Below are 24563 nucleotides of genomic sequence, written 5' to 3'. Positions count from 1 at the left end.
AGCAAATAAATACAGGTACATGTATAGCTTTTGACATGTACTAGATTTAAGATTTCGACAGCTAGCAGGAACATTCTTCCGAGATTAAAAAAAGGTTTTGTTTTTGTAATGTCAAGACTGCTGTGTGCGTTTGTATAAGAAACAATCTTGGTTTTATGGAAACAATTTTATTTTGTTAACGTCCAGGCACAGAATTTAGAACATTCATGTAGTTCCATAAACTCAATCTGTCACCGATACAAATTTTTGTTCTCACAAGTACAACCAAACAATTTATTTTCTACAGGAACGGAAGGAGCATGGGTGTACAAGCTGGGTGAGATGACAGCAAGTGCGGAACAAGCCTGTCTTAATTGGTATTACAAGAATGACGGATTGAACGATCAACGAAAAAAAGTGTTCGGTCTTTTACCTAAGTGTCCTTGTGTTCAAAGTTATACTAATCGCATGGAGGCATTCGGAATCTGGGCTTTTGACACTTACAGAAATGGTCTGCAAGACGGGAAGAGGATGTCTTGCTATCATCTGACAAGAGCTGCTTCGCAGAGTTTTTATCCCTTTGGAAAGGTAACAGAGAGAGAGAGAGAGAGAGAGAGAGAGAGAGAGAGAGAGAGAGAGAGAGAGAGAGAGAGAGAGAGAGAGAGAGAGAGAGAGAGAGAGAGACTGACATGCTTTATTTATGAGGCCACCAGCCCGCACACAAGCAAGGAGGGTGTGTGTGTGTGTGTGTCACGCAATGTTAAAAGGCATTCTATTACAATGTTCAATTTTGCAATCGTACCTTTCATTCAACTGACGCATTCGTCCCATATTTTGAGAGCATAGAAAATTAACATTGCAACATTTCTTGTGGTGTAAGTACAGGGGTTTTCCTAAAGTGTTTTTAAGGACAGTTCTACCTCTTCTGTTTAAGGGGAGGTGGGCCAGTGCACTACCTTTTTTTTTATTTTGAATGTTTTATTGTGTCTAAATGTTATTTTATGAAAGAAATGAACAAATGATGACAAACAATAGTCATGTTTTGTATTTTCGGTTGCTGGTTTTTGTTTTACGCGACAAAAACAGTCAAAATACAGACAAAAGTGGAGTACAGGAGATACACGGATTTTCATCAGATGTGATTGTCACACTTCTAATTATTGTTTTATTTTATCCTTCTGGGTATGCTCTAGGGGATTACGAAGCAGATCTTGTTTATTATATTTATATTTGGAGTTAGGAACACTTCTTTGTTACAACTGTCAAACTTTAGGGTAACGCTTGCGAAATTATTTTTTGAAATAATCTGGATATGACTATAATAAAATTTCAGCAAAATCCCTTCGTAATCCCCTAGAATGTTATATTCTGCACAAACTACAAAAGAAAATATTGCTCTAGCTAAATTACAGCCAGAGAAATCGCGTAACTCAAGACGTAACCGTAGGCAAAATGGCTGAACTGAGAAAAACGACATTGAAGATTGAACACCACAGAAACACTATTGAAACAGACATACAAGGACAAAACTGTGTTATGAATGAACAGCTTAGTTTATTTGAATTGCAAACTACTTAGCCTTTAGCACGCCAGCAGCAAATTTATGCGTCCATCCCTTCTTTCCCTCTGTCAACCAGCATGGGGATACTGCCCCAGCGCTAAACGTGTATCAATGACCCGATTCTCGTTTGTATTTGCATGCGAATAACGGTATTTTTAACGGTAACTTACTTGAGCCAGAACGAGGCTTCTTTCCTTCCGTTATCTCGTCGTGTCTTTTATGCGCTGAATTTGTTGGTCGAAGTTTTCTGCTTTTGTTTTTACATCGATACAGTACTTCAGTGCTTCGACAAGCAAGATGGAGGATGATGAGTTTGAAACTTTTGTTTGAGTTTGTTTTTTGACAACAAATCGTACGTGGAATCTGAACGATTTACTGAGGAAGCTCTTCGCAATGAACTGTGTATCGCGGTGAAGAAAATGACACAGTGACAGTGACGGAATTTACGAAAGTGCAGATTGATACAAACAGTAGCTGATCCAGTTTCGTTCGTGAAATGGCAGACCCAGCAAACATTACCGATAATCTGACTGATGTTGGATACTTTCTCCTGTTTTTGTTTTTTTGCGTAGCAAATGCTCGACTTGCTTGTCGAGGAGATACTGCTCAGAAACTGACTCAAATTCAGCGCAAAGCAAGCCAGTTGCAAGACGTAAAAAGTCTGCGCCATGCATGGCGTGTTCGGAAATGGCGACCTGTGGATCTGCGTGGAGATCAAAGCTTTCCTCTGTATCGGAAACACCGGCAGAATCCAAACTTTGGCCTAGTACCAGCGGAAATACTTGTTGTTGCTAACCGAACTAATAAAGACATTGTCCTCTTTCTTATTTCGAACCATTGTTATCGTATCAAAGGTTGTTTCTCAAAGAAAAATTCGCTTTCGGTTGTCACCGATCGTTTGATGTGTAACCAGGATGTTGTAAAACCGAGTGAACTTCGGGTGTTCCCGTCATGGCCGAGAGTCTCTTCGGTAGTTTCCGTATGCAAAATTCGTAAGCTGAGCATGCGCACTCACAAAGTAAACTGGTTCCCGATTTTGGTTTATGAAACGAACCAATGGATGTCGAGTACCTTCCAAATAAGGACATTTCCGTTCGATTCCGTTCGATTACGATTGCTGCTTTTGCAACGGACTAGTGGCTGAGTGAATGGAACATTCATCAAAACACTGATGTCATGTTATAGGTCAGGAGCTGCTGCGCAGTTTCGTATGTCGTGAATGCACTGTTTTGCTGAGGACAAAGCCGTAACTAGCCTTTGAAATGAGACATTTTTTGGCGGGGGAATATCGACTACAGAAGACAATCAATGCCACACATGTTCACATTTTGTCTTTATTGACAGATAAATAGGACACTTTTGACAAAAACACTGACACACATGGATGATAGGTATGTTATGGAAACATAATCTGCTAAAATACCCAAAACAGTGTTTTGAACGATTTGGTCAATTTTGCACTGGCCCACCTGCCCTTAAAAGAGAGAGAGAGACAGAGGGGGGAGAGAGAGAATAATCTGTACAAATATGTTGATGTTTTTGTTGTTGTTAATGTTCTTCTTTTTCTACTTCTTTTGTTTCCGAAAAATCGCTAAAATGAAAAGAAACCAATGGCATCATATGCAGTCGAACCCACATAAAAGAACATCGCTTACAAAAAATGACTTTTATATTCCCTACCAAATGCCTTATTTCTTCCACTTAAAATTCTCCGGATAAAAAAACCCTCCGTTTGAAGATAGCACTGGTTATAAGAAAATAGTTTTTATCTCCCTTGCCACACCTTCTTCGGATAAGTATGTTTGTTTATGTTTGGTCGTTATTTTTGCCTGTGCGTGTATTGTATGTTTGGTCGTTTTTCTTTGCCTGTGCATGTATAGTTTGTTGGTTATGTGTGGTCGGTTTCTTTGCCTGTGCGTGTATAGTATGCGTGATCGATGTATGTATTGTAAAGCGCTAAGAGTAGACATTTTTCTAGAATAGCGCTATAAAAGTTTGCATTATTATTATTATTATTATTATTATTATTATTATTATTATTATTATTATTATAAAGGAAAGAAACAGTCAATTTAGATTTTTTTTTCAATGCTCACAACGGACGTGTTCCAGACTGACTGGAAGGGCTATACAGGCACCTGCATCGAAATTTGATGTGTTCAAATTACTCCTTTGTAGGCTGTTAAATGACTGTGCAGAATGATTGCAAACTTTGCAAGTCTTCACTTCAACTGCCTGCTATTTGTTTGCATTCTCATTCGCAGTCACCATGGCGAAACCCTCAAAGCACAATTCTCTTTTTCTCTATAGAAAGTTAGAAAGTTGATTATTGATGCTGGGCATGTCCAAAAAATTAGCTCTCTCAACGCTTGAAATTAAAACACAAATTTCTTTATTTCGGTACGCTGGCTTTGTTGTAGAATGTTCATATGTTCATAATCAATATTTTATTTTCTTCATTGAGTTATGTCCCTTGTTTAGCAGTCATATTGTTTAAGAGGATTTCACTCTGCATGAAGTGACGTTTTTGGTCACTTTTTTTAGATTCGGGTTCAGTACAATCCAATTTTTTTTGTAATTTCAGTAATCATCATATCACATGAGACTGACATTGATGTATACTGTGATATAAGTCGGCAGTTGTTGAAACTCTTTGTAGCCAAAATATTAAAGAATGCAACTCACCCCCCTAAATGGCCTCGTCCGTGACATTTTGGATACAAAAATTCATGTACTGATTGCATTTCGTTTTATACAGAAATTTTACTTGAGATTATCTTCAAGCTTTTCGAAAGGCACTATTTGTCGCTTTTATTTAATTTGCCAGACATACAGTTGCTGACTTAATTGTGTCACGGACGAGGCACTTTTTGATGTGTTATAGCGGTATTTGCCTTCCTTTTGTCTCCCTGTCTTTGCGCGTGCTTCATCAGAAATCAGTCAGCTGATTAATTTAGACCGACATCGCGACATAGGTGACAACGTCAACGAAGGAGCCGCTGCTCGGCCACGAACTGATGTTGCTGCAAACCGACATCGCGACATAGGTGACAACGTCAACGAAGGAACCGCTGCTCGGCCACGAACTGATGAAGGACACGGACAAGGCGACATGGGTGACAATATCGGTGATGAATCTTGTTCGATGGACGACTTATCACGTGTACTTTCAGAAAGCCTGGACACTGCAAGCAGGCATCGACAGAACATTGCACAAACAATGGAAGAGTTCACATCAAAACTAACTGAACAAGGGTTCACAATCAGAGAAAATGTCCCGAGCGACGGAAATTGTTTCTTTTGGAGCATAAAAAGCCAGCTGGAGATGACAAAACAAACTGTACATGAGCCACAAGAGCTTCGAGGCATGCTCTGCGCCTATTTAAAAAAGTTGTCAAGGCAGGAGAAAGGTGATCTGCAGAAATTTCTCCCGAATGTACACTTTGACAAGTACGTCACTGGTCTTCAGATAAACGGGACATACGCGGACAATGTTGCAGTGAAATACACAAGTAAAATGCTTTCGGGGCAGCCAATAACGGTGGTCCAGGCGACAGGTAAAACTGTAACATTTGGGAAAGCAACCAAACCAATGATGTACGTCGGGTACATTCACCAGCTAAAACATTATGTGTCCATTCAACCTGCAAGACGCCGAAACAGTCGTTGCCGTTGAAAGCCCTCGAACCGAGTACCATTGAAGCCTGCAAAACAATACTCACCTGCGATTACTTGACGCATCTACCGACTACAGTGTATAGCTGTCGCTCACAGTGGCAGTGCCAATTACGCTGTTTTTAGGGGGGAGGGGGAAGAAGTGAGCCGTGTCGCTGATTGGTTACCGATTCGGTAAAGGTGGTAAAGACAAGTCTGACACTAGTCAATAATTGGAAGCAATCTTAACGGAAACTGGCTTATTTATTGGGCATTTAGTGTGTTCCGTCGAAGCTTCGTGCTCATTTGTTACCTCATGTTATTATGACTTTGTTGCCGCTTTCTCTGTCCCTCAGTGTCAATATTTTGACATGCCAATGAATGTGCTGTTTTGGAGGGGGGAGAGGGGGGTGACGAAGTTAGCTACGCTGTCGCCCTGTCGCTGATTTGTAACAGATTCGGCAACGGTGGAAAAGACAAGTTAGTTTGACTTTACATTGTAATTGGAAACAATCTTTACTTTGCCTTTTCAGAAACTGACTTTTATTTGGCATTTTAACCATTTACTGTGGAAGCTGCATGCTCAGTTGTTATCTCATGTTGGAGAGAAATTAACAATCCTGAAGTTAAATAAAAGCAACTTGCCGAAATTCTGTTAAATAAACAGCATCGTTTGTCTTTTAACCTTTGACAAGTGTTTTGTTTTATTTATATGAGAGAAAAAACCCGTTGGTGCAACAAGTATTGTCCATATTTAGACAAACAGACACATGCTCAAACGCATGCAATCAAAACATATTTTATTCGAGCTCATAATTTTGATGCATTTCTTAATATACACTCTGTCACAATACCAATTTTCAACTTGATTGGATTAAAACTTTGGCTGGATAACTCTCCAACACAAATCTGAAAAAAAATCAAGGTTCGAACATAGATCTGACCTTGACCTTTCATTTACAACCTTGAAACTTTGCACGACAGATTATATTACCCATATGTACCTATCCACCAAGTTTTGTTTTCAAATATTCATGGGCTCTTGAGGATCCTTCTTTATGCTTACTAAAGCTAACGGACAGACGTAACCCGGGCGGACGAACGAGCGAATGTAAACACTGACCCAAATTAATGATAGTCTCACATTGTGGGTGACTACTGAAAACGATATGTTGCTATAATAAAATGTGTTGATCTCCTGAAGACGTCACTACTATAGTGCATTTCGTACGTGCCTCGTCCGTGACGCGTACTGGCCTCGTCCGTGACAAATGTTCAAGCGTTTCTCCGAAATGTGATTTATTTTTTAACTTTTTGAATTATCTTTACCGAAAGAGCAATGCTTGCCATTAATGTTTCATCGCTATGAACGAAAACAGCGAACACAATTCGCAGAAATATCAACTTACTTCTTTGTGATTGAAAAATAAGACAGAATTTTGGCCTCGTCCGTGACGCACATCAAACATCGAAGAACTCGCCCACAAATTAAATATTTCTCTATTTCATACTTCACAGAGAACAACAGTCACAAGTTGCATAATCCTCGATCATTGTCAACTTAATATAGTTGTTTTGTTGATTTCCACGTGCCTTTATGTTCGTCCGAATGCCTCGTCCGTGACGCTGGATATGCCCTGCTGTTAAAAGTCATGCAGCCAGCAAAGAAAAAAGGAAGCATTACCGGTGTCATGAAGTGGATTGTAGTGTGAATAAAGGATCTATTCTGAAAACGTGTTCTGCCCTATCTTTTTACACTGACTTCAAACTTCACACCAACACACTCCAAACACAGAATTTTGGGAGGATACAGATTTATATTTCCTCACCAAAATATAACACAATTCTTCACTTCAAATACATCAATACAAATCAACTTCTTGAACACATAGTTCACACAACATATATCATTCACTCAATGCATGTAAATACATAGTATAAAGATACTTTCTCAAAGATAGATTAACGCACAAGATAAAGTGCTGACCAACACTCACGAGTTCGTATCACGGCTCATTGCATGTCGTCATTTACACATCCTTGTGTCGTTGAATCCCGTAGATGATGAATTCCCAGAAACTTTCCTTATAGGTGCCAACACACACCTTTCATGTTTCTCCCCGAGAAACATTTCCGCCATTAGCGAAATAAACCGTCGTCGCTACGACCGGTAACGATGGAAACTCCTCCGTTTAGCCATCTCTGCGCCGATGTGGTCTCTCCCCCCACCATCGCTCCGCATTCTCCCGTGTAAGGTCCCTCCCTTGTCCACGCCATGGAAAAACCCTCATGGAACCTCCTTAAGAGACCCGTCTCTTGAAAGAGTGTTTGTCCCCGACAAACTTGACACACGCTGACAACCTCACTGGTTGAAAATGTTGAGCGTTGTGACGATATTACACCCAGACCAGCTACATGTCTCATAAACACAACTCATGTCAAACTATGGTTTTCTCGTGCAACGCACAAAACCCGTGATAACGCCTCTCCGGTCACCTAGCATCGCACTTCAATATTTAGGGAGGTTAAAAACACGACGTGGTTTCACATCACAAATATGCTACTCACATCTTTGTGACAACCGGGGACTGCCATACTAACCCGACAATTCTCAGCAAACTTTTGAGAAACATAGAAAAGTATGAACAGTAGTTCTGCAGTGGCACTGTCAACGACTGCTATAGAAAACCCGACAGACAAGCAGCTAGTACATGAAGTTTAGGTCAATGGTGCATGGGTAATGTATATTAAGCTGTATATCAGAGCCCAAAAGAACTGTGCTAGCTATGATAATTTTGACGCAGTATTCATTCATTTTAGAGATACACCTCTAGCACTCGAAACCTTCTTGACTTTTGAACTAGAGAATGCTGCTGCACAACACAGCGTCTTTTTGTGGCGTACTACTGTTTCCCGCTTAGATTCACAATACATATTTGTGTAGGCAAATCGGCCAAGAAACACTTGAGCGTTTAGCTTTGATTGGTTTTTGAGTTTGAATTATAAGAGTTGCTCTCAATGGGCGCAGGAATGAAAGATACGTGATGGTTCTACATAATTAGTAGAGAAACAGTCTAATTGGCTTTGTTCTTGATCGTCAATTTTTATCTGAAGCTCCCCACCATGAAACCTAAAAGTATCACTCAGCAACCGAGTTTTCTTTCGTATTCTCACCTTAATATCAATGACAACTGGTGACAATTATGGTAATGCTAATTTATTGCATAACGCTTATTTAGTTCAATATTGAATAAACATATTTATGTTTGATTCACAGGAATGCTGTTACAAGTACGACAGGTCTGAGCCAAGTAACGAGATATACCTCTTGGTTCAAGATAAGCCAGATGCTGCAACTTTAACAGCCTACAATCCGTTTTTTCCCGAAACCTACAGGCATTATGTGCAGGAAGACAAAATGGCCTATGACGATTGCTGTCTGAAATCAAACTCTTTGCTGTGTGATAAGTTTTACGAGCTGAGACCTGTGGGAGACTGTGAATCGGATCCCCCATTTGTGTTCGGTGAGTGAGATGATTCGTGCGTCTGTTTGTCTGTCTGTTTCTTTGAGTAAATGATTCTCGTATTAATCGTGTGTTCTATGGTTTGTTACGTACTGAGTATTTAAGTTATTGAGACATCCCAGTGCACTAAGGAATTTATAGAGCAAATCGAGAAAATTCATTATTTAACGAAGCGCATCGCGCTGAGTTCAATAATTATTTTCGAGATTTGCTCTATAAATCCCTCAGTGCACTGGGATTGTTTCAATAACGATATTGTCAGTACCGCCACAGAAAAAAAGAAGATTAAAAACGCACATTTTGCAACGCACATTTGGATAGGCGTATAACTGTGTGGTCAGGTTTGTGTCAGATCTACTTTTGTGTGGGCTGTCTCAAGTGTGTCGTGCTTTCATCACACGCAAACTCTTGTTTAATTTCTGTTGGTAAATTCCAGTGTAGCGTTAAGCTAAAAAGTGATGATCTTTCATAGAGACCTCATTTAAACTCGGAGAAAGGACTGTGCTCTTAGTTATTTGCGATTCGAAACCTTCATCGAGCTTTGACAGATTGACTGTGCAGAGTGTTGCCCCTTGAATTGACTCCGGCCAAGGCCACGGTTAGCACATTTTCAAAGCAAATGTGGTATGTTTCTTGTGTTGTATCTTCACTCATCGGGGAGACTGGTAATATATATATATATGAACCGTAAGAATGTTGTGAACCCTACACGTATTATGTCCCCATCGTTTGTTTGTTCACATTTGCCCAACATGTTAATTTGCTGCGGGGTTTATGTCGTCTGCTATGCGGCTAGGGCAATCGAACCACGGCACTGCACTGCAGTCTCATTTCAAAAACAATTGCTCATCTGCATGCATGAGGCAGGCTGGTAATAAGTTTTATACATGGTAAGAACGGTCTTAACCCTACACGTTTTCGATTCCGATTGTTGTTGCCTTGACATAATAATTCGGAAACTATTCATTTACTGAACTGATGCAGTCGTATTTCAGTGTAGTCTACTATAACAGAGTCGACTTCCAAATGTTGGTCTAGCTGATACTTTATCGGAATAACACTTGTGTTTTCTGTTTGCCGCTGGGAATTTTACACTAACTCATCATTTAGTAATGTGGTTAATAAGCTACATGCCACTAACACGGCATATGAGAAGAATCTTTGCAAGTCAAAACGAGAAGAGACCATTTGTGGAAGAGATACAGCCGCTTCTATTTTTAGGTCAGTGGGCTTAACTGTGGCACAGGCGCCTGCGATCTGTCAGGAAAAAAAACCTTCTGCTTTGAGCCGCAGGAAATGTATGGTTATCTTTTGGTAAAATGAAGAAAATAAGCTACATGTCATTAATTAATTCTGAGGATGAGAGTACAGTCTCGCTTTGGCAAAGGGCGTAAGAATACGCTCTGTGGAAAAGTTAGCGCACTCTAAGAGTGCGCTAACAGATTTAAGCGCATCGCCATTAGCCAATCAACTGGTTCACATCAGTCATGTGACACCAGTACTTACTGACAATTGCTAATATTTGTTCTTCTTCTTGTTTACAATTAGTCAAGTGTTGACTAAATGTTATAACATAGACGGGGAATCGACACGACAGGGGTGGTATTTGTGTTTCTGTGTGCGTGTGTGTGTGTGTGTGTGTGTGTGTGTGTGTGTGTGTGTGTGTGTGTGTGTGTGTGTTTTATAAGCCATTCTTGCACCCAGTACGTATGGCCATAAAGGATATATTCTTTTGTTGTAGCTTGGCTATGCTGTGACATTGTCACTCTGGACGAACGCGGCTACACCTTCAACGGCTGGGGAGAGTACACCATGGTAACTGCCAGTTCACCAGTGGCCTTTACCCTTCAGGCTCGGACAGACCTGGTTGAGACTGAGTCAGGAAAGCTGAGCAACGCCACAGTCTTTACAGCCTTTGGCGCCGAGGAGAATCCGACAAGGGTGTTCTTCGGGCTTGACCCAAATACAAAAAACTGTAATAATACATACTACCCTTCATAACAATTCCTAAGTAAATGCATTTGTGTGCAGATTTTTATCATGAGAACTTTTATTATAAAACCGTTCAAATATATATATATATATATATATATATATTATACGTTATTTGTGTGTTTGACCAAAATATGACATTTTATCCAGATCGCGACAGTCATTGTTCTCCGAGACCGCGCTAGCGGTCGAGGTGAACAATGACTGTCGAGATCTGTGTAAAATGTCATATTTTGGTCAAACACGCAAATAACATTTATGTATCGATCGAATTCCTTTCAGGTACTATGACTTTGTTGTTGTTTTGACGATTGAACGAGCACACAAACACATGCATGCAATCCACATGCAATCAAACACATAAGCTTCATAATTATTTGGGCGTTTCAGGTTGACCGAAACTTCAAAGGAACTACAAAACACACGTCATGTACTGACTTTGTTGTTGTTTTGACATTGAACAGCACACACACATGCAATCAAACACATGACGTTTTTTTTTTTTTAGTTCCTTTGAAGTTTCGGTCAACCTGAAAAGCCAAATTATAAACTTTTGTCGGCCTCTGACGTCACATGAATCAAAGAAGGGAAATCCAATCTCCAATCGATACATATATATATATATATATTTTGCTCTGCTAAGAGATTTTAACAAATCTCAGAAGAAAGTCTCTTCTGACTTTCAATTGTTTCTTTCACAACTTCTGATATTTTATATATATATATATATATATATATATATATATATATATATATATATATATATATATATTCCACATATTCCCCTGCAATATTAAAGGCATACTAACGCACTCCCGTGTTTACAAAGTGTAGTTTGCCCACAATCGATGTCAAACGCACCATAAGACCATATAATGACGATATGTCACCATGCGCGGACCATAATACATGCATTACAGCTTGTTCTAGCCTCTGAAAAAGTGAGGATGTCAACAAAGCCGCGGTGTTAGCTCCCTTGCATCAACGTTACATGTGTTGCCAAATCTATAAATAGGACGATCCAGATCAAAATGAAAATTAACATATCTCAACATTTAAGGGCTCCTAGACCACAATATTTTGCAGGGAACTTAATTTAGCATGTCTCCAGCTGTTGGTAAAGCAATTAGCGTGTATAGTCATCGAGTACATATGCCTTTAAGCAAACAGATTGATTTTACGTAACGTAGTGTATGCACTGAAACAGACAAAACAGATACCCCGAGAATAACATTCACGTAACGTAGTGTATGCACTGAAACAGACAAAACAGATACCCCGAGAATAACATTCACGTAACGTAGTGTATGCACTGAAACAGACAAAACAGATACCCCGAGAATAACATTCACGTAACGTAGTGTATGCACTGAAACAGACAAAACAGATACCCCGAGAATAACATTCACGTAACGTAGTGTATGCACTGAAACAGACAAAACAGATACCCCGAGAATAACATTCACGTAACGTAGTGTATGCACTGAAACAGACAAAACAGATACCCCGAGAATAACATTCACGTAACGTAGTGTATGCACTGAAACAGACACAACAGATACCCCGAGAATAACATTCACGTAACGTAGTGTATGCACTGAAACAGACAAAACAGATACCCCGAGAATAACATTCACGTAACGTAGTGTATGCACTGAAACAGACAAAACAGATACCCCGAGAATAACATTCACGTAACGTAGTGTATGCACTGAAACAGACAAAACAGATACCCCGAGAATAACATTCACGTAACGTAGTGTATGCACTGAAACAGACAAAACAGATACCCCGAGAATAACATTCACGTAAAGTAGTGTATGCACTGAAACAGACAAAACAGATACCCCGAGAATAACATTCACGTAACGTAGTGTATGCACTGAAACAGACAAAACAGATACCCCGAGAATAACATTCACGTAACGTAGTGTATGCACTGAAACAGACAAAACAGATACCCCGAGAATAACATTCACGTAAAGTAGTGTATGCACTGAAACAGACAAAACAGATACCCCTAGAATAATATTCACGTAACGTAGTGTATGCACTGAAACAGACAAAACAGATACCCCTAGAATAACATTCACGTAACGTAGTGTGTGCACTGAAACAGACAAAACAGATACCCCTAGAATAACATTTACGTAACGTAGTGTGTGCACTGAAACAGACAAAACAGATACCCCTAGAATAACATTCACGTAACGTAGTGTGTGCACTGAAACAGACAAAACAGATACCCCGAGAATAACATTTACGTAACGTAGTGTATGCTCTGAAACAGACAAAACAGATACCCCTAGAATAACATTCACGAAAGCAAGAATTCCCTCGTTTACATCGACTAAAAATATCAGAACAGCTAAAACAGGTCATATTTTGCATGGTAATTAAAAGATCTATTCATTTTTGTTTAACCCTAAGCAGTCAACTTATCTAATTATCTTGTCGCACAATGATGTTATGGTATACCAAAAGATGTTTGTATAATTCTTTTCAGAAGCTACGAAATTCATTTTGTTAAACGTATTTGAAGAAATATCTTTACACACTTCCACGGTTTTATTATCTTCCAACACAACACAAGTTTAATTGATCCTCGTCAAATTTCACAGTCCCATAAATGTCATAGATGTGTAACACAAAAAAGCTTTTTTTTTAAGCCAGTTCTTTGAAAATACACTCATTTCAATGATTTGATAATCTCCAGACATGACCCGAGTTCGATTAACCTTTGTCAAATTTCAAGGCCAGCAAGGGGTCAAGTCCGTCGCGATATAACCTTGAATGGTTGAAAACGACGTTAAACACCAAATAAAGAAAGGGGTCAAGTTACGGTTAAACAAAATCAATGTATTGTTTCCTTACATTTTCCGAAGAAAGATCTTTGACACTTGGATTCAAAACATCAAGTCAATATGTTGGACCAGAAGTCTATCATACTAGGAGTACTTTACTACTATTACCAGCAGTCGACACGCGATGATACATATTATGCCCTTTGACCTTTCCTTGGGGATATCCCGAACCAAAAATAGAATACGGGATTGTGGGAAAGCTGTTCACTGGAGGGCACTCACGTACTATATTCGAATATCAATACACGACTCAAAACCTTTGGGATAAATCAAAAAGAAAAAAATACAAGTATATTGAGTTAGGAAAAGAAGAAACAGTTGAACAATTGAGAAAAAAATGTTTTACAAATGACTTGCCATGTATGGGACTCGAACTCGAGACCGCCGGATATGCACCGCCGGGTATTACCACCACGCCACGAAGGCTCACGATCCAAACGTGTGAAAACTAATACTTGAACTGCAACCATACCTTCCAGGTGCCGGGGTTCGCGATCGAGCATTTGTCAACTTGTCGGTTTTCCTGTTCGTGTTTGTGATTTGTACGTTTTCTTGTTCTCATCATTACATATAGTCGCGGTGTTACCTATAGAGCATTAATCCTCTATTCTCGATTCTAACTAAGGAGTTAGTTCGGGAGAACGACGATATATGGACGGTTTATCATATAAAGGGAAGCACGCGGTTAAAAATGGGCGTCGATAGAGCCAATGAACAGTGATGTCTACTTGTAGTATTTCATTCACCTGTGGTTCGATTGAAACGAAAAGAACAGCTCTAAAATCTCGGCCTTGCCAAAATCAGAAACCCAGACAGGTCGCGTTGGTCCCTGCAATATGTTCTAGCATTGGACCTAATTTCCATGGAATGATTTTCAGATTAGGAATGAGGACACTGCTAAAAGTTGGGAAAGAGCATTCTACATTTAGGACCACCTGCTGAAACTTCCAAATTAAATGTTGCGCCCTTCACAGACAATGGAAATCAGATGGAGATTTGCTGACATGTAGGGAACCTATACTGTTCAAAAAAAGAAACGCACAGTTGTTACTTGCCAAATTTGTTTTATTTTTCGAAAAAATTAACAGAAAATCCAATATTTAGATTATTTGTTTGAAATTTGGTATGGACACAGTTGAATGCACACACAGTTCATTTGCATCTTCAAATCAATCAGTCAATCAATACGATTGGGTGCCGAGGCTGTCAAGTCAGTAGGGGGTGTGGCTGCCTTGAGCAGCAACAACTGCCCGGCACCTTCTGGGCATGGACTGGATCAGATGCCGGATATCTTGCTGTGGGATGGTGTCCCACTCCTCCTGAAGTGCCTGCAATAGATCGCGGTGATTTGCCGGCGCTTCTTCTCGCCTGCGCACACGTCTGTCCAATTCATCCTAGAGGTGTTCTATCGGGTTCATGTCTGGCGACATGGATGACCAGGGAAGCACCTGGACATGGTGGTCGGTGAGGAACTGGGTGGTGAGTCGTGCTGTGTGCGGGCGAGCGTTGTCCTGCTGGAATATGGCATCCTGGTCAGCCAGAAGAGGAAGGGCGTGTGGGCGCAGAATTTCCTCCACGTATCGCTGGGCAGTTATGCGCCCTTGGACGTGCACCAGGGTGCTCCTTCCAGCGGTATTGATCGCCCCCCACACCATGACGCCTCCACCACCATGAACGGGTGCCTCATCCACACAGTTGGGCGCGTAACGTTCGTTTACTCTCCGGTAGACCCTCCTCCGACCATCATGTCGCTGGAGCAGGAAGTAGGACTCGTCGCTGAACCACACGTGTCTCGATCCAGTGATTCCGGACGGTCCAGCGAAGGTGCTGGTTGCCCCACTGCACTCGGTTCTGGCGATGGCGGCGGGTGAGGACAGCTCCTCTGTGAGGTCTGCGAGCTCTCAAACCAGCTTCATGCAGGCGGTTCCGCACGGTCTGGTCCGATAATCGGTGTGGCCCGGGGAGAGCCTGGACAGAAGATGAGGCCGACAGGAAACGATTCCGGAGGTGGCGGAGCCGTATGAAGCGGTCGTGAGCAGCAGTTGTCGCCCTTGGTCTTCCCGCTCGTGGCAAGTCAGCAACGGAGCCAGTGGCTTGAAACCTGACCCACAGTCTACTGATGGTGCTCTGGGACACGTGGAAGTGCCTGGCGATTGCACTTTGACTTTGGCCTGCTTGTAAACGACCCAATGCAATTTGGCGGTCTTCTCTGCTCAATCGGGCCATCTTTCGTCGCTGAATTGTCGTCTGATTTCTTTGTGGCGAACAATCCGCTTATATGGGTTTTGGAAGACATGGTGAGAGCTCAATATTCCCCGAGTTTCACGAGATTACACTGAAGCATGACGAGTGGTCATGCCAAATGAGCAATTTTGACATTGTAGCCACTGATAACGCATGCGTCACGTGCAGAGCTCACTTGTGGCAATGGACGAAAGGTCGACGACCAGATAAACATTTTCTGCAGTTTGGTGGATATCCTTGTAGCCATATAACTAAATTAACCAAATATTACAAGCTATGCGTTTCTTTTTTTGAACAGTATACTATAGTAATATGTTTCACTCCCTTGCATTGCTGTTTGACAATCCTTCTTCTTTTCATGTCAGGGACTGCCTGATGAGACTTTCCCAGGTGGAAACCCAGGAAGTGGTCGCCAAAATAAAAACAATTACCTTTTAATGTTCGGCACTCTCTGGGAAAAAATGAATCGCCCATTACACGCGGCATTGTCGTTTAATTATTCACTCCTGTTCGATCAGTGTGGCAATCCACTACAAAAAGGATATGATGTACCCGATAGGCTGTGATGAGCTCTTTCTTAGATATATTTGCAACCCCCAACCCGTCTCCTTTTTTTCTTGTGAGCTTGCTTCTTCCATAAAAAAAACCGTCACACGTTGGTCTGCAAGTAACACAGACACACAGTTGAAAGGGTAACCTCCCTTGCTTATGACGTACTTTTTTCTTCGTTATCTCACTTATCACGTAATCACATATGAACATGAAATGTTGGTGATGCCGAATTTTCGCGCCTGCAGGCTGGGGGCTTCGTCGGGAAATGGAGCTAAAAAGAAAGAAAAAAAAACGTAACACAAATTTGACAAAATGACTAACATATTTTCTGCCAATTACAAAGACACAAAGAGAATTAAACTGACGGTAGCTCAGTTGGTAGAGCACTGGACTTGTGATCGGAAGGTCGCAGGTTCGAATTCGGGCCGGGACGGACACGGGTCAACTTTATGTGCAGACCCAGAGACGGAAGCCATGTCCCACCCCCGTGTCATCACAATGGCACGTAAAAGACCTTGGTCATTCTGCCATAAGTGCAGGTGGCTGAATACACCTAAACACGCAGGCACCTGGGTAGCGCGACTCCGTTGCTGCTAGCTTTCCACTGGGAGGAAGCGACCCGAATTTCCCAGCGATGGGACAATAAAGTAATGAACATGAACATGAACATTCTACCTTACGAGTTGTTAACAAAGTTGTAAAAAGACCAAAAACTTAAGATCAATTCATGATGTCTCGGAATCAGAATGAATGGAGTGACGTTTTACAATGACAGAATGTTTCAATTGAAGAAGGCGTCATTAAATTTCCAGGAATGCATGACGACATGCATTGTCTTGTCCTAATTTTTGTGTAGCCTATGCGATCGTAATGTAACCGAGTGCCAATTTACTTTACCCTTTCTCACCGAGCACAAACACTCAAAGCAACTGACACAAGTTATATTACCAGGTTCTGTTATTCCATAAGATGAAAAGGGGAATGTGTGGGATAACGGGGGTTTACTTTCAAATACAAAACTTTCAATGTATTACAACAGGACTAAACAACTCCAAAAAACAACGCTCTCAATTCTTCACTCTAAAACTATATTCTAAATTCTCCCTCTAAAGCTACACTTTAAAAACACACTAAATCCTTCCTCCAAACTACACTCTAAAACTCTACTCTAAATCCTCACTCTCAACTTTAACCCCAAAAAACACAATGAAACTCTAAATCTAAAACAAACAACCTGAAACAATTCTTAAAAAAAACCAAATCTACAAAAACTCACTGAGCCCCTCTAACCAAAACTAGTCTACAGAACCCAGTCCACAAAAACTAATCTACGAGAACCAGTCTACGAAAACCAGTCTACGAAAACTAATCTACGAGAACCAGTCTACGAAAACCAGTCTACGAGAACTAATCTACGAGAATCAGTCAACGAGAACTAATCTACGAGAACCAGTCTACGAGAACTAATCTACAAAATCCCCATCTACAAAAACCTAGCTAAAATAACCCACTAAAAAACCCGTCTACGAAAACCCCATCTAAAAAGAAAAAGACCCCGTCGCACACTCCGCCATTTTGCAAACCACAGAATGCACGCCGTAAGCATACGTAAACAACTCAACAATTTCAACTACCACAAACTAACTCTTTAAACAACCAAACACATCATTCCTATCAAATAACATACCTACAATACCGTTCTCTCAAACGGTTTTCTAAAGCATTCAATAAACAAAAGTTTTCCCAAACATTCAACTCATAAAACAGTCTTCATAAACATTCAAATAAATCCTCCCCCAAGCAGCATACTCCTCTTCTCACTGTTTACCCATTTACAGAAAGAAAATTGTATTAACCTACCAGCAAAAGAATTCCTCACATCCCAAAGGATTTCAGCCTGTGAATAAACATGTCACAACGGGCGTCCAGAAAACACACGCACAAAAATATACGTTGTCTTTCTTCAGAATTCCAAGCAGAAAGAAAGTCTCAGTAGGTCCCAGGGCCCAACATTCCGCGTGCCTGCGTCACAAGGTTAACACACTTCGACTCGAGGGGTGTCGAGTACCTTGATTTTCTCTACTTGGTGTTTAACATCACCTTCAACTATTCAAAATTACATCGCGGCAGAGAGAAAAAGAGAGATGGAATAAAGTCACCTGTCAATTGTTTCTTGTTCACAAAAACATTAATCACAATTTTACTCCAGAAACTTATACCAAAAAACAATCGTTTTACCTATGCAAATTTAAGAATCGGCTCTTCCGTCAGACCATTCCAATAAAGACAAAACACAGTCTCGGAAACCTTAGTGGATCCCCGATAGTACAGGGGTACCCGAGTTCACAAGTTCAAACGGATGTACACAAGTGCATGTGCACCGTAACTGTCGTCGGTCACAAGCTCACAGTAACTTTGTCTGTCTGTGCGTGCGTGCGTGTGTGTGTGTGTGTGTGTGTGTGTGTGTGCGTGTGTGTGTCTGTGGTAGAAACTTTAACATTTGAAGACGTCACATTATAGCGTAAGAGGGTGAGACGTCACATTATGGCGTAAGAGGGTTAGACGTCACGCGAAAGAATTACTGAAAGTCTCGGTCATTGTTATTTTGAGCGGGCCGAGACTAGTTGACTCACATGCGAAGCAAAAGTGAGTCTATGTACTCACCCGAGTCGTCCGTCCGTCCGGACGTCCGTCCGTCCGTCCGTCCGGAAAACTTTAACGTTGGATATTTCTTGGACACTATTCAGTCTATCAGTACCAAATTTGGCAAGATGGTGTATGATGACAAGGCCCCAAAAAACATACATAGCATCTTGACCTTGCTTCAAGGTCAAGGTCGCAGGGGCCATAAATGTTGCCTAAAAAACAGCTATTTTTCACATTTTTCCCATTTTCTCTGAAGTTTTTGAGATTCAATACCTCACCTATATATGATATATAGGGCAAAGTAAGCCCCATCTTTTGATACCAGTTTGGTTTACCTTGCTTCAAGGTCAAGGTCACAGGAGCTCTTCAAAGTTGGATTGTATACATATTTTGAAGTGACCTTGACTCTGAACTATGGAAGATAACTGTTTCAAACTTAAAAATTATGTGGGGCACATGTTATGCTTTCATCATGAGACACATTTGGTCACATATGATCATGGTCAAGGTCACTTTGACCCTTATGAAATGTGACCAAAATAAGGTAGTGAACCACTAAAAGTGACCATATCTCATGGTAGAAAGAGCCAATAAGCACCATTGTACTTCCTATGTCTTGAATTAACAGCTTTGTGTTGCATGACCTTGGATGACCTTGACCTTAGGTCAAGGTCACATGTATTTTGGTAGGAAAAATGTGTAAAGCATGTGAGTCGTATGGGCTTTGCCCTTCTTGTTTTTTCTTCGAAATCGGCCATTGGCAGTCGTGTCCCTGTAAGTAGGCTACATGCAGACAGACAGATCTAGATCTAGTGTCTCGCTTTCTTGCACAGTGTCACCTATGCTTACTGTGTGTGTATGTGTGACGAGTGATTGAGTTTGTGTTACTGTTTGTCGATTTCTTTCGTGAGCCTTGAAGCCTTCGCCTCTTGTTTTTTAAAGTAGGGGAAGGGCTCCTAATATGGACCACGTTTTGTTTCATGCTGATAACTATCTTGTTTTCTTGCGAAGAAGTTTCATGTTGTGTTTGGTAGTCCTTCTCTCTTTGGTTAACCGTTAGGCCTAATTAGAGTAAAATATCTTTGATAGACATTCAGCAAAAATTAAACACAGAAAAAAATCACAAATGGTCCATATTAGGAGCCTGGGCGCCTAATATGGACCAGTGGAGAGGCCTTCACGAATCACTGTAAAAAGCCCCCTGTACTTCAAAATAGCATGATACAACTTAGTGTGCAAGTCAGACTAATTAAAATATGCTTTAGATTTATCTGTTTTGGGTTGATGAGAGCATTATTTAAAGCACACCAGGAAACTAAAGAAGCTTATCAAAAACATAGTGAAAATAAGTGAAATTATCAACTTCCACGAAAAGAAGACTATTTGTTATATATTTTTGATATCTCGAGGGCTAGTTATAGGTTATTTTCAGCAAGCTTTTTAATGAATTAATGAAAATAGCCTTTAGCTTTTATTTTCTTCAATTTGTTAAAGGTGGTCCATATTAGGGGACTCACACATACTTTGAGATTTTGCTATTATTTTTTGTGTGCAGTAGTAACTCGGGGTCAACACTGCTAAAATGTAACAAATACAGTCTTAGCTGTCATATATAGCACGTTTTGTGTGATAAAAGCTTTGGCTGTGGACAGAAACGAGTTCGTTTTAGGCGGCAAATTTAGAGTGAACGCTGCCAAAAGTGAAAAAAAAAGAAAAAGCCTAACGGTTTTGAGGTTTGTGTTTCTGCAACTGTTTTGACATGTGCAAGTTATCTAGAGAGGGTGAATACATCGAATGAAATTGTTTTGAGCGCTCTAGCGCCGCTAGTTTGTCAGAACTGGAGGTGGTCCATATTAGGAGCCGGTCCATATTAGGGGCCCTTCCCCTATTGTAGAGGAGCCATGGACCCCTTCAGAGGAGGTTTAGAGGGTCCCGAGAGTCCCGAGGCCCCAAAGCCCCCGGAGAACTTATAATACATTGTGTTTAAGCATAGTGTGCTATAAAATGTTTGTTTTCATGGGAATATTACAGGAAAGTTTTCCAACAATACGTTGTTGAATGGAAAACACACAAACAAACACACACACCCTATCTCACACACGCTTTCTACTTGACTTTCTGTTCTTATACAGCCAGTACCTACGGGACGCACAATAAACGAAATTTAGTGCGTCCCAGGACCCTCTCTTTTTAGATTTAGTGGGTCCCGGGACCCCAAACAAGAATTTCTAGAACGTGTTTTTGGCTTCTTGTGGGTATAGGACGCAGGGACACGCATTTTGGGGAGCTCTGATTAATGGAATGGAACACCTCTCCCATTACCTGCTTACAATAATTGGAAGGAAAAGATAATAATTTATATACGTTTTGGATTATCTAAATGGCAGAGAACAACATGCAATCATTTTAAATCTCTTTTCAAAATTTTGATTTCAATTAGAGTTATAAGTTACACATTGATTAATGAACTTAAGATTTTTAAGCTAAAATGCAATTCCATTGTCTAGACTGAATCAGAGAGCTTACACGCTCAATGTCAATAAGAAGCGACCATTTCATTTTTTCGTTGGCCGGCGGCCCTGCAGCTAATACAAACAGATGTAAAGGTTAAACATTTATAACCTCTGTTATGGTCAGCGATGAGCTAACTTTGGCACATCAATTTATATCAATTCCTTATTACTCCTGGTTCTGGGAGCAATAAATACTACCAAACACGTCATCTCCGTCACTGTCCGGGCATACTTTTTTTTGAGAATATAAAGTTATTTTAAAGATATAAGCAAGCTCTTTCGAATAACATGCACTATCATTTTAAATGACACGCCCATCAGTGCTGTTGTGCAGTCATTTTTGTGCATGAGGAGTCCTTGTGAGTCTTCGCCATGGCTAAACGTTAGGTCTTAGTTTACAGCTGAAGTGCGTCCGAGTCCAGCCAAGATGCAAAACATAGACTTAGGGGTTCCATGACCGTCATCTCCGTTATTGACTCTTTCTGGCATAAGAAAAACAATAAATGTTCCGTCTTGTGATATGGTGTTCGCTCACAGGAGCATACTACAAAAACATATTTAAAAGGGCCGTCAGGTGTCTTCTGGCTCTGTCCTGAGGCAACATGGGAGTGCCGAATAAGCGGTCATCTCCGTTACCGTCAGCTCCATTACCGTCATTTGCAGGCCCAAATAGGATGTCATTTTCGACGTGTTTGTTGAAAAACTGCGTCAGGGATAGATCTAAAATATTGTTAACATAGCCAACTCATATAGGGCCTAGGTCTTACCGTTCGAAAGAGCAAGACCTGCTCTCTATTCTGACGTATGGGCATTTATATTCGTTTGATACCCTGTAATCTGCTCTTGACTGAAATAAAAGCAATATTTGATCTTTTCTTGGATTAAAAACCTGCAAGATTTTCACAAGTCCACAGACCAACTAACAGTCCAGCCTTTTAGCTTTCGTTTCATGTATTTTATTTGGTTTGTGTGCAAGTATAGATTTAAGGGTGCCCCGGGAGTAATTTGTAAACACATCGTTCGCAGGTTTCAGAAACGCCACTGAAAAGCTCAGCCACGCGCGTTTTTAGATCCAGACGTAATTGCTCAAGCCTGCTTCGCAAAACAAACATCATAAGGCTAAGTACTATAGTAACATATCTGCTAGTTACGTAATTGCTTCATCTGTCAATTAAAGTGTTTCAGTTGGTCATCTTATAATGTTTATCTGATGAAAACTTAAGATCTTTTCTGCGGGGCACCCAATTTCCCATGTTGGTGAACGATTAAGCTAAACAAAAACACCAATAGTGTACAAAAAAGCAAGGACATGGTTTTCGTCTTTTTTTTTTTTTAACATTTAGTCAAGTTTTAACTAAACGCTTTAACATAGAGGGGGAATCGAGAAGAGGGTCGTGGTGTATATATGTGTGTGTGTGTGTGTGTGTGTGTGTGTGTGTGTGTGTGTGTGTTATTGTAGATCAGTTCCGAGAAAACTTCTTGACCGATCATCATAAAACTTTACATGAGAGTTCTAGGTATGATATCCCCAGAATATTTTGTCTTTTTCCCGATAAATGTCTTCGATGACGTCATATCCGGCATTTAGTGAAACTTGAGGCGGCACTGTCACGCCCTCATTTTTGAACTAAATTGGTTGACATTTTGGTCAAGTAATCTTCGACAAAGCCCGGACTTTGGTACTGCATTTCAGCGTGGAGGCTTAAAAGTTAATTAATGAGTTAGCTCATTAAAGTTGTCATTAAAATAGAATTGTCGCAAACAGATTTCAAAAATGATTGCATTATATTTTTCATCAAATTGGGAGTCTAAAAATATATACATATGTTATGTTCACTCTTAAAATGTGATCATAATTAACGAAAATAGGTTAATTAGTGCTACGATTAGAATTTAAGAAATCGATCCAACATATAATGGTCGCTTCTTATTGACAATGAGTGTACACTACTTACACACCAATGTGGTGTTTGGAGATGTGCAAGCTCACTAGATGAAAAGGAAGCCGGGGTGGTTGCGGAAGTAGAAACAGATGTAAAATGAAGTCAGGAATCCTGAATGGCCGACGGTTATTTTGCGCGCGCGCGCGCGCGCGCGTGTGTGTGTGTGTGTGTGTGTGTGTGTGTGTGTGTGTGTGTGTGTGTGTGTCAAGTTTGTCATTGTTTGGAAAAATGTTTACAGCCCTCGTCATCTATGCAAAAGGCGAAGACTTCAGTAGAAGATTCAAGAACGATTCAGCCTTCCAGGTGGACACCGATGACTTCTTCTTGCGGCGGAATAATGACAGTGCTGAACTCAGCTTTCCTTCAGGTAACCTACGTGGTTTAAAAAGCAAACTCATCAACGTAAATAACAAACAGGGTTAAACTGCAAGTTGGCAGAGCCATTCTCCACTTTAATCGGGAAAGGGCTTCGAACATGGACCACTTTTTTAGCATGGTAGTACAGTGGAACCCGCTTCTAGGAAGTCCAGGGGACATTTTTTTTTTGTTGCTTTCTAACATCCGGAGACCCCGGATATAAGGCTATTTATTTTTATCCCATGACCTGCCTCTTTGTCTCTGTTAGCGGAGGAGGTCATTATTCTGGATAATCCATCACAACCATATGGATAATCCATCACAACCGAGTCTCGATCTCACCTGTCATTGGTCCTTGTCTTTGATCTCAGAGTACAATTTAATAATTTATAGAGGTCATCTGCATATTTATCGTTAACTCGGGGACTACTTTCTTCAGCAAAACGATTAAGATATTCTGCGGTATAAAAGTCGAACGATCTGCGGTATAAAAGTTTAGCTAACGATCTTCATACATTTTAACATTGAAGAAATAAAGAAAACAACAAAGAATACACAGAAGCGGTGAGAGAGAGAGAGAGAGAGAGAGCGATAGAGAAGACAGCGATTCAAGGCGCACAACTCTAATACTCTTCACAGGCAACCGCTTAGATCAATCCCGACAACACAATCCTGATTCAAAATCCTGAGAGACGAAATAAGAATTAAACTAAAACAGTATGCTTACAGTTTTG

At 40.6% G+C, this 24563-nt stretch overlaps 1 protein-coding gene across 1 annotated transcript in view; it reads left to right on the top strand.

Moving 5' to 3' along the window:
* LOC138946571 (mucin-like protein) overlaps positions 1-24563 on the top strand; it is a 154066-nt gene that overhangs the window by 53993 nt on the left and 75510 nt on the right. Inside the window, exons 5-8 of the mRNA XM_070318014.1 lie at positions 287-567; positions 8472-8718; positions 10460-10693; positions 23711-23839. Coding sequence (XP_070174115.1) covers positions 287-567; positions 8472-8718; positions 10460-10693; positions 23711-23839 — 891 coding nt within the window. The remainder of the gene's footprint in view (positions 1-286; positions 568-8471; positions 8719-10459; positions 10694-23710; positions 23840-24563) is intronic.

Source organism: Littorina saxatilis, linkage group LG14, assembly GCF_037325665.1.
Source record: "Littorina saxatilis isolate snail1 linkage group LG14, US_GU_Lsax_2.0, whole genome shotgun sequence".
Classification (NCBI taxonomy): Eukaryota; Metazoa; Mollusca; class Gastropoda; order Littorinimorpha; family Littorinidae; genus Littorina; species Littorina saxatilis.
This window is presented reverse-complemented; position numbering and strand designations above follow the sequence as displayed.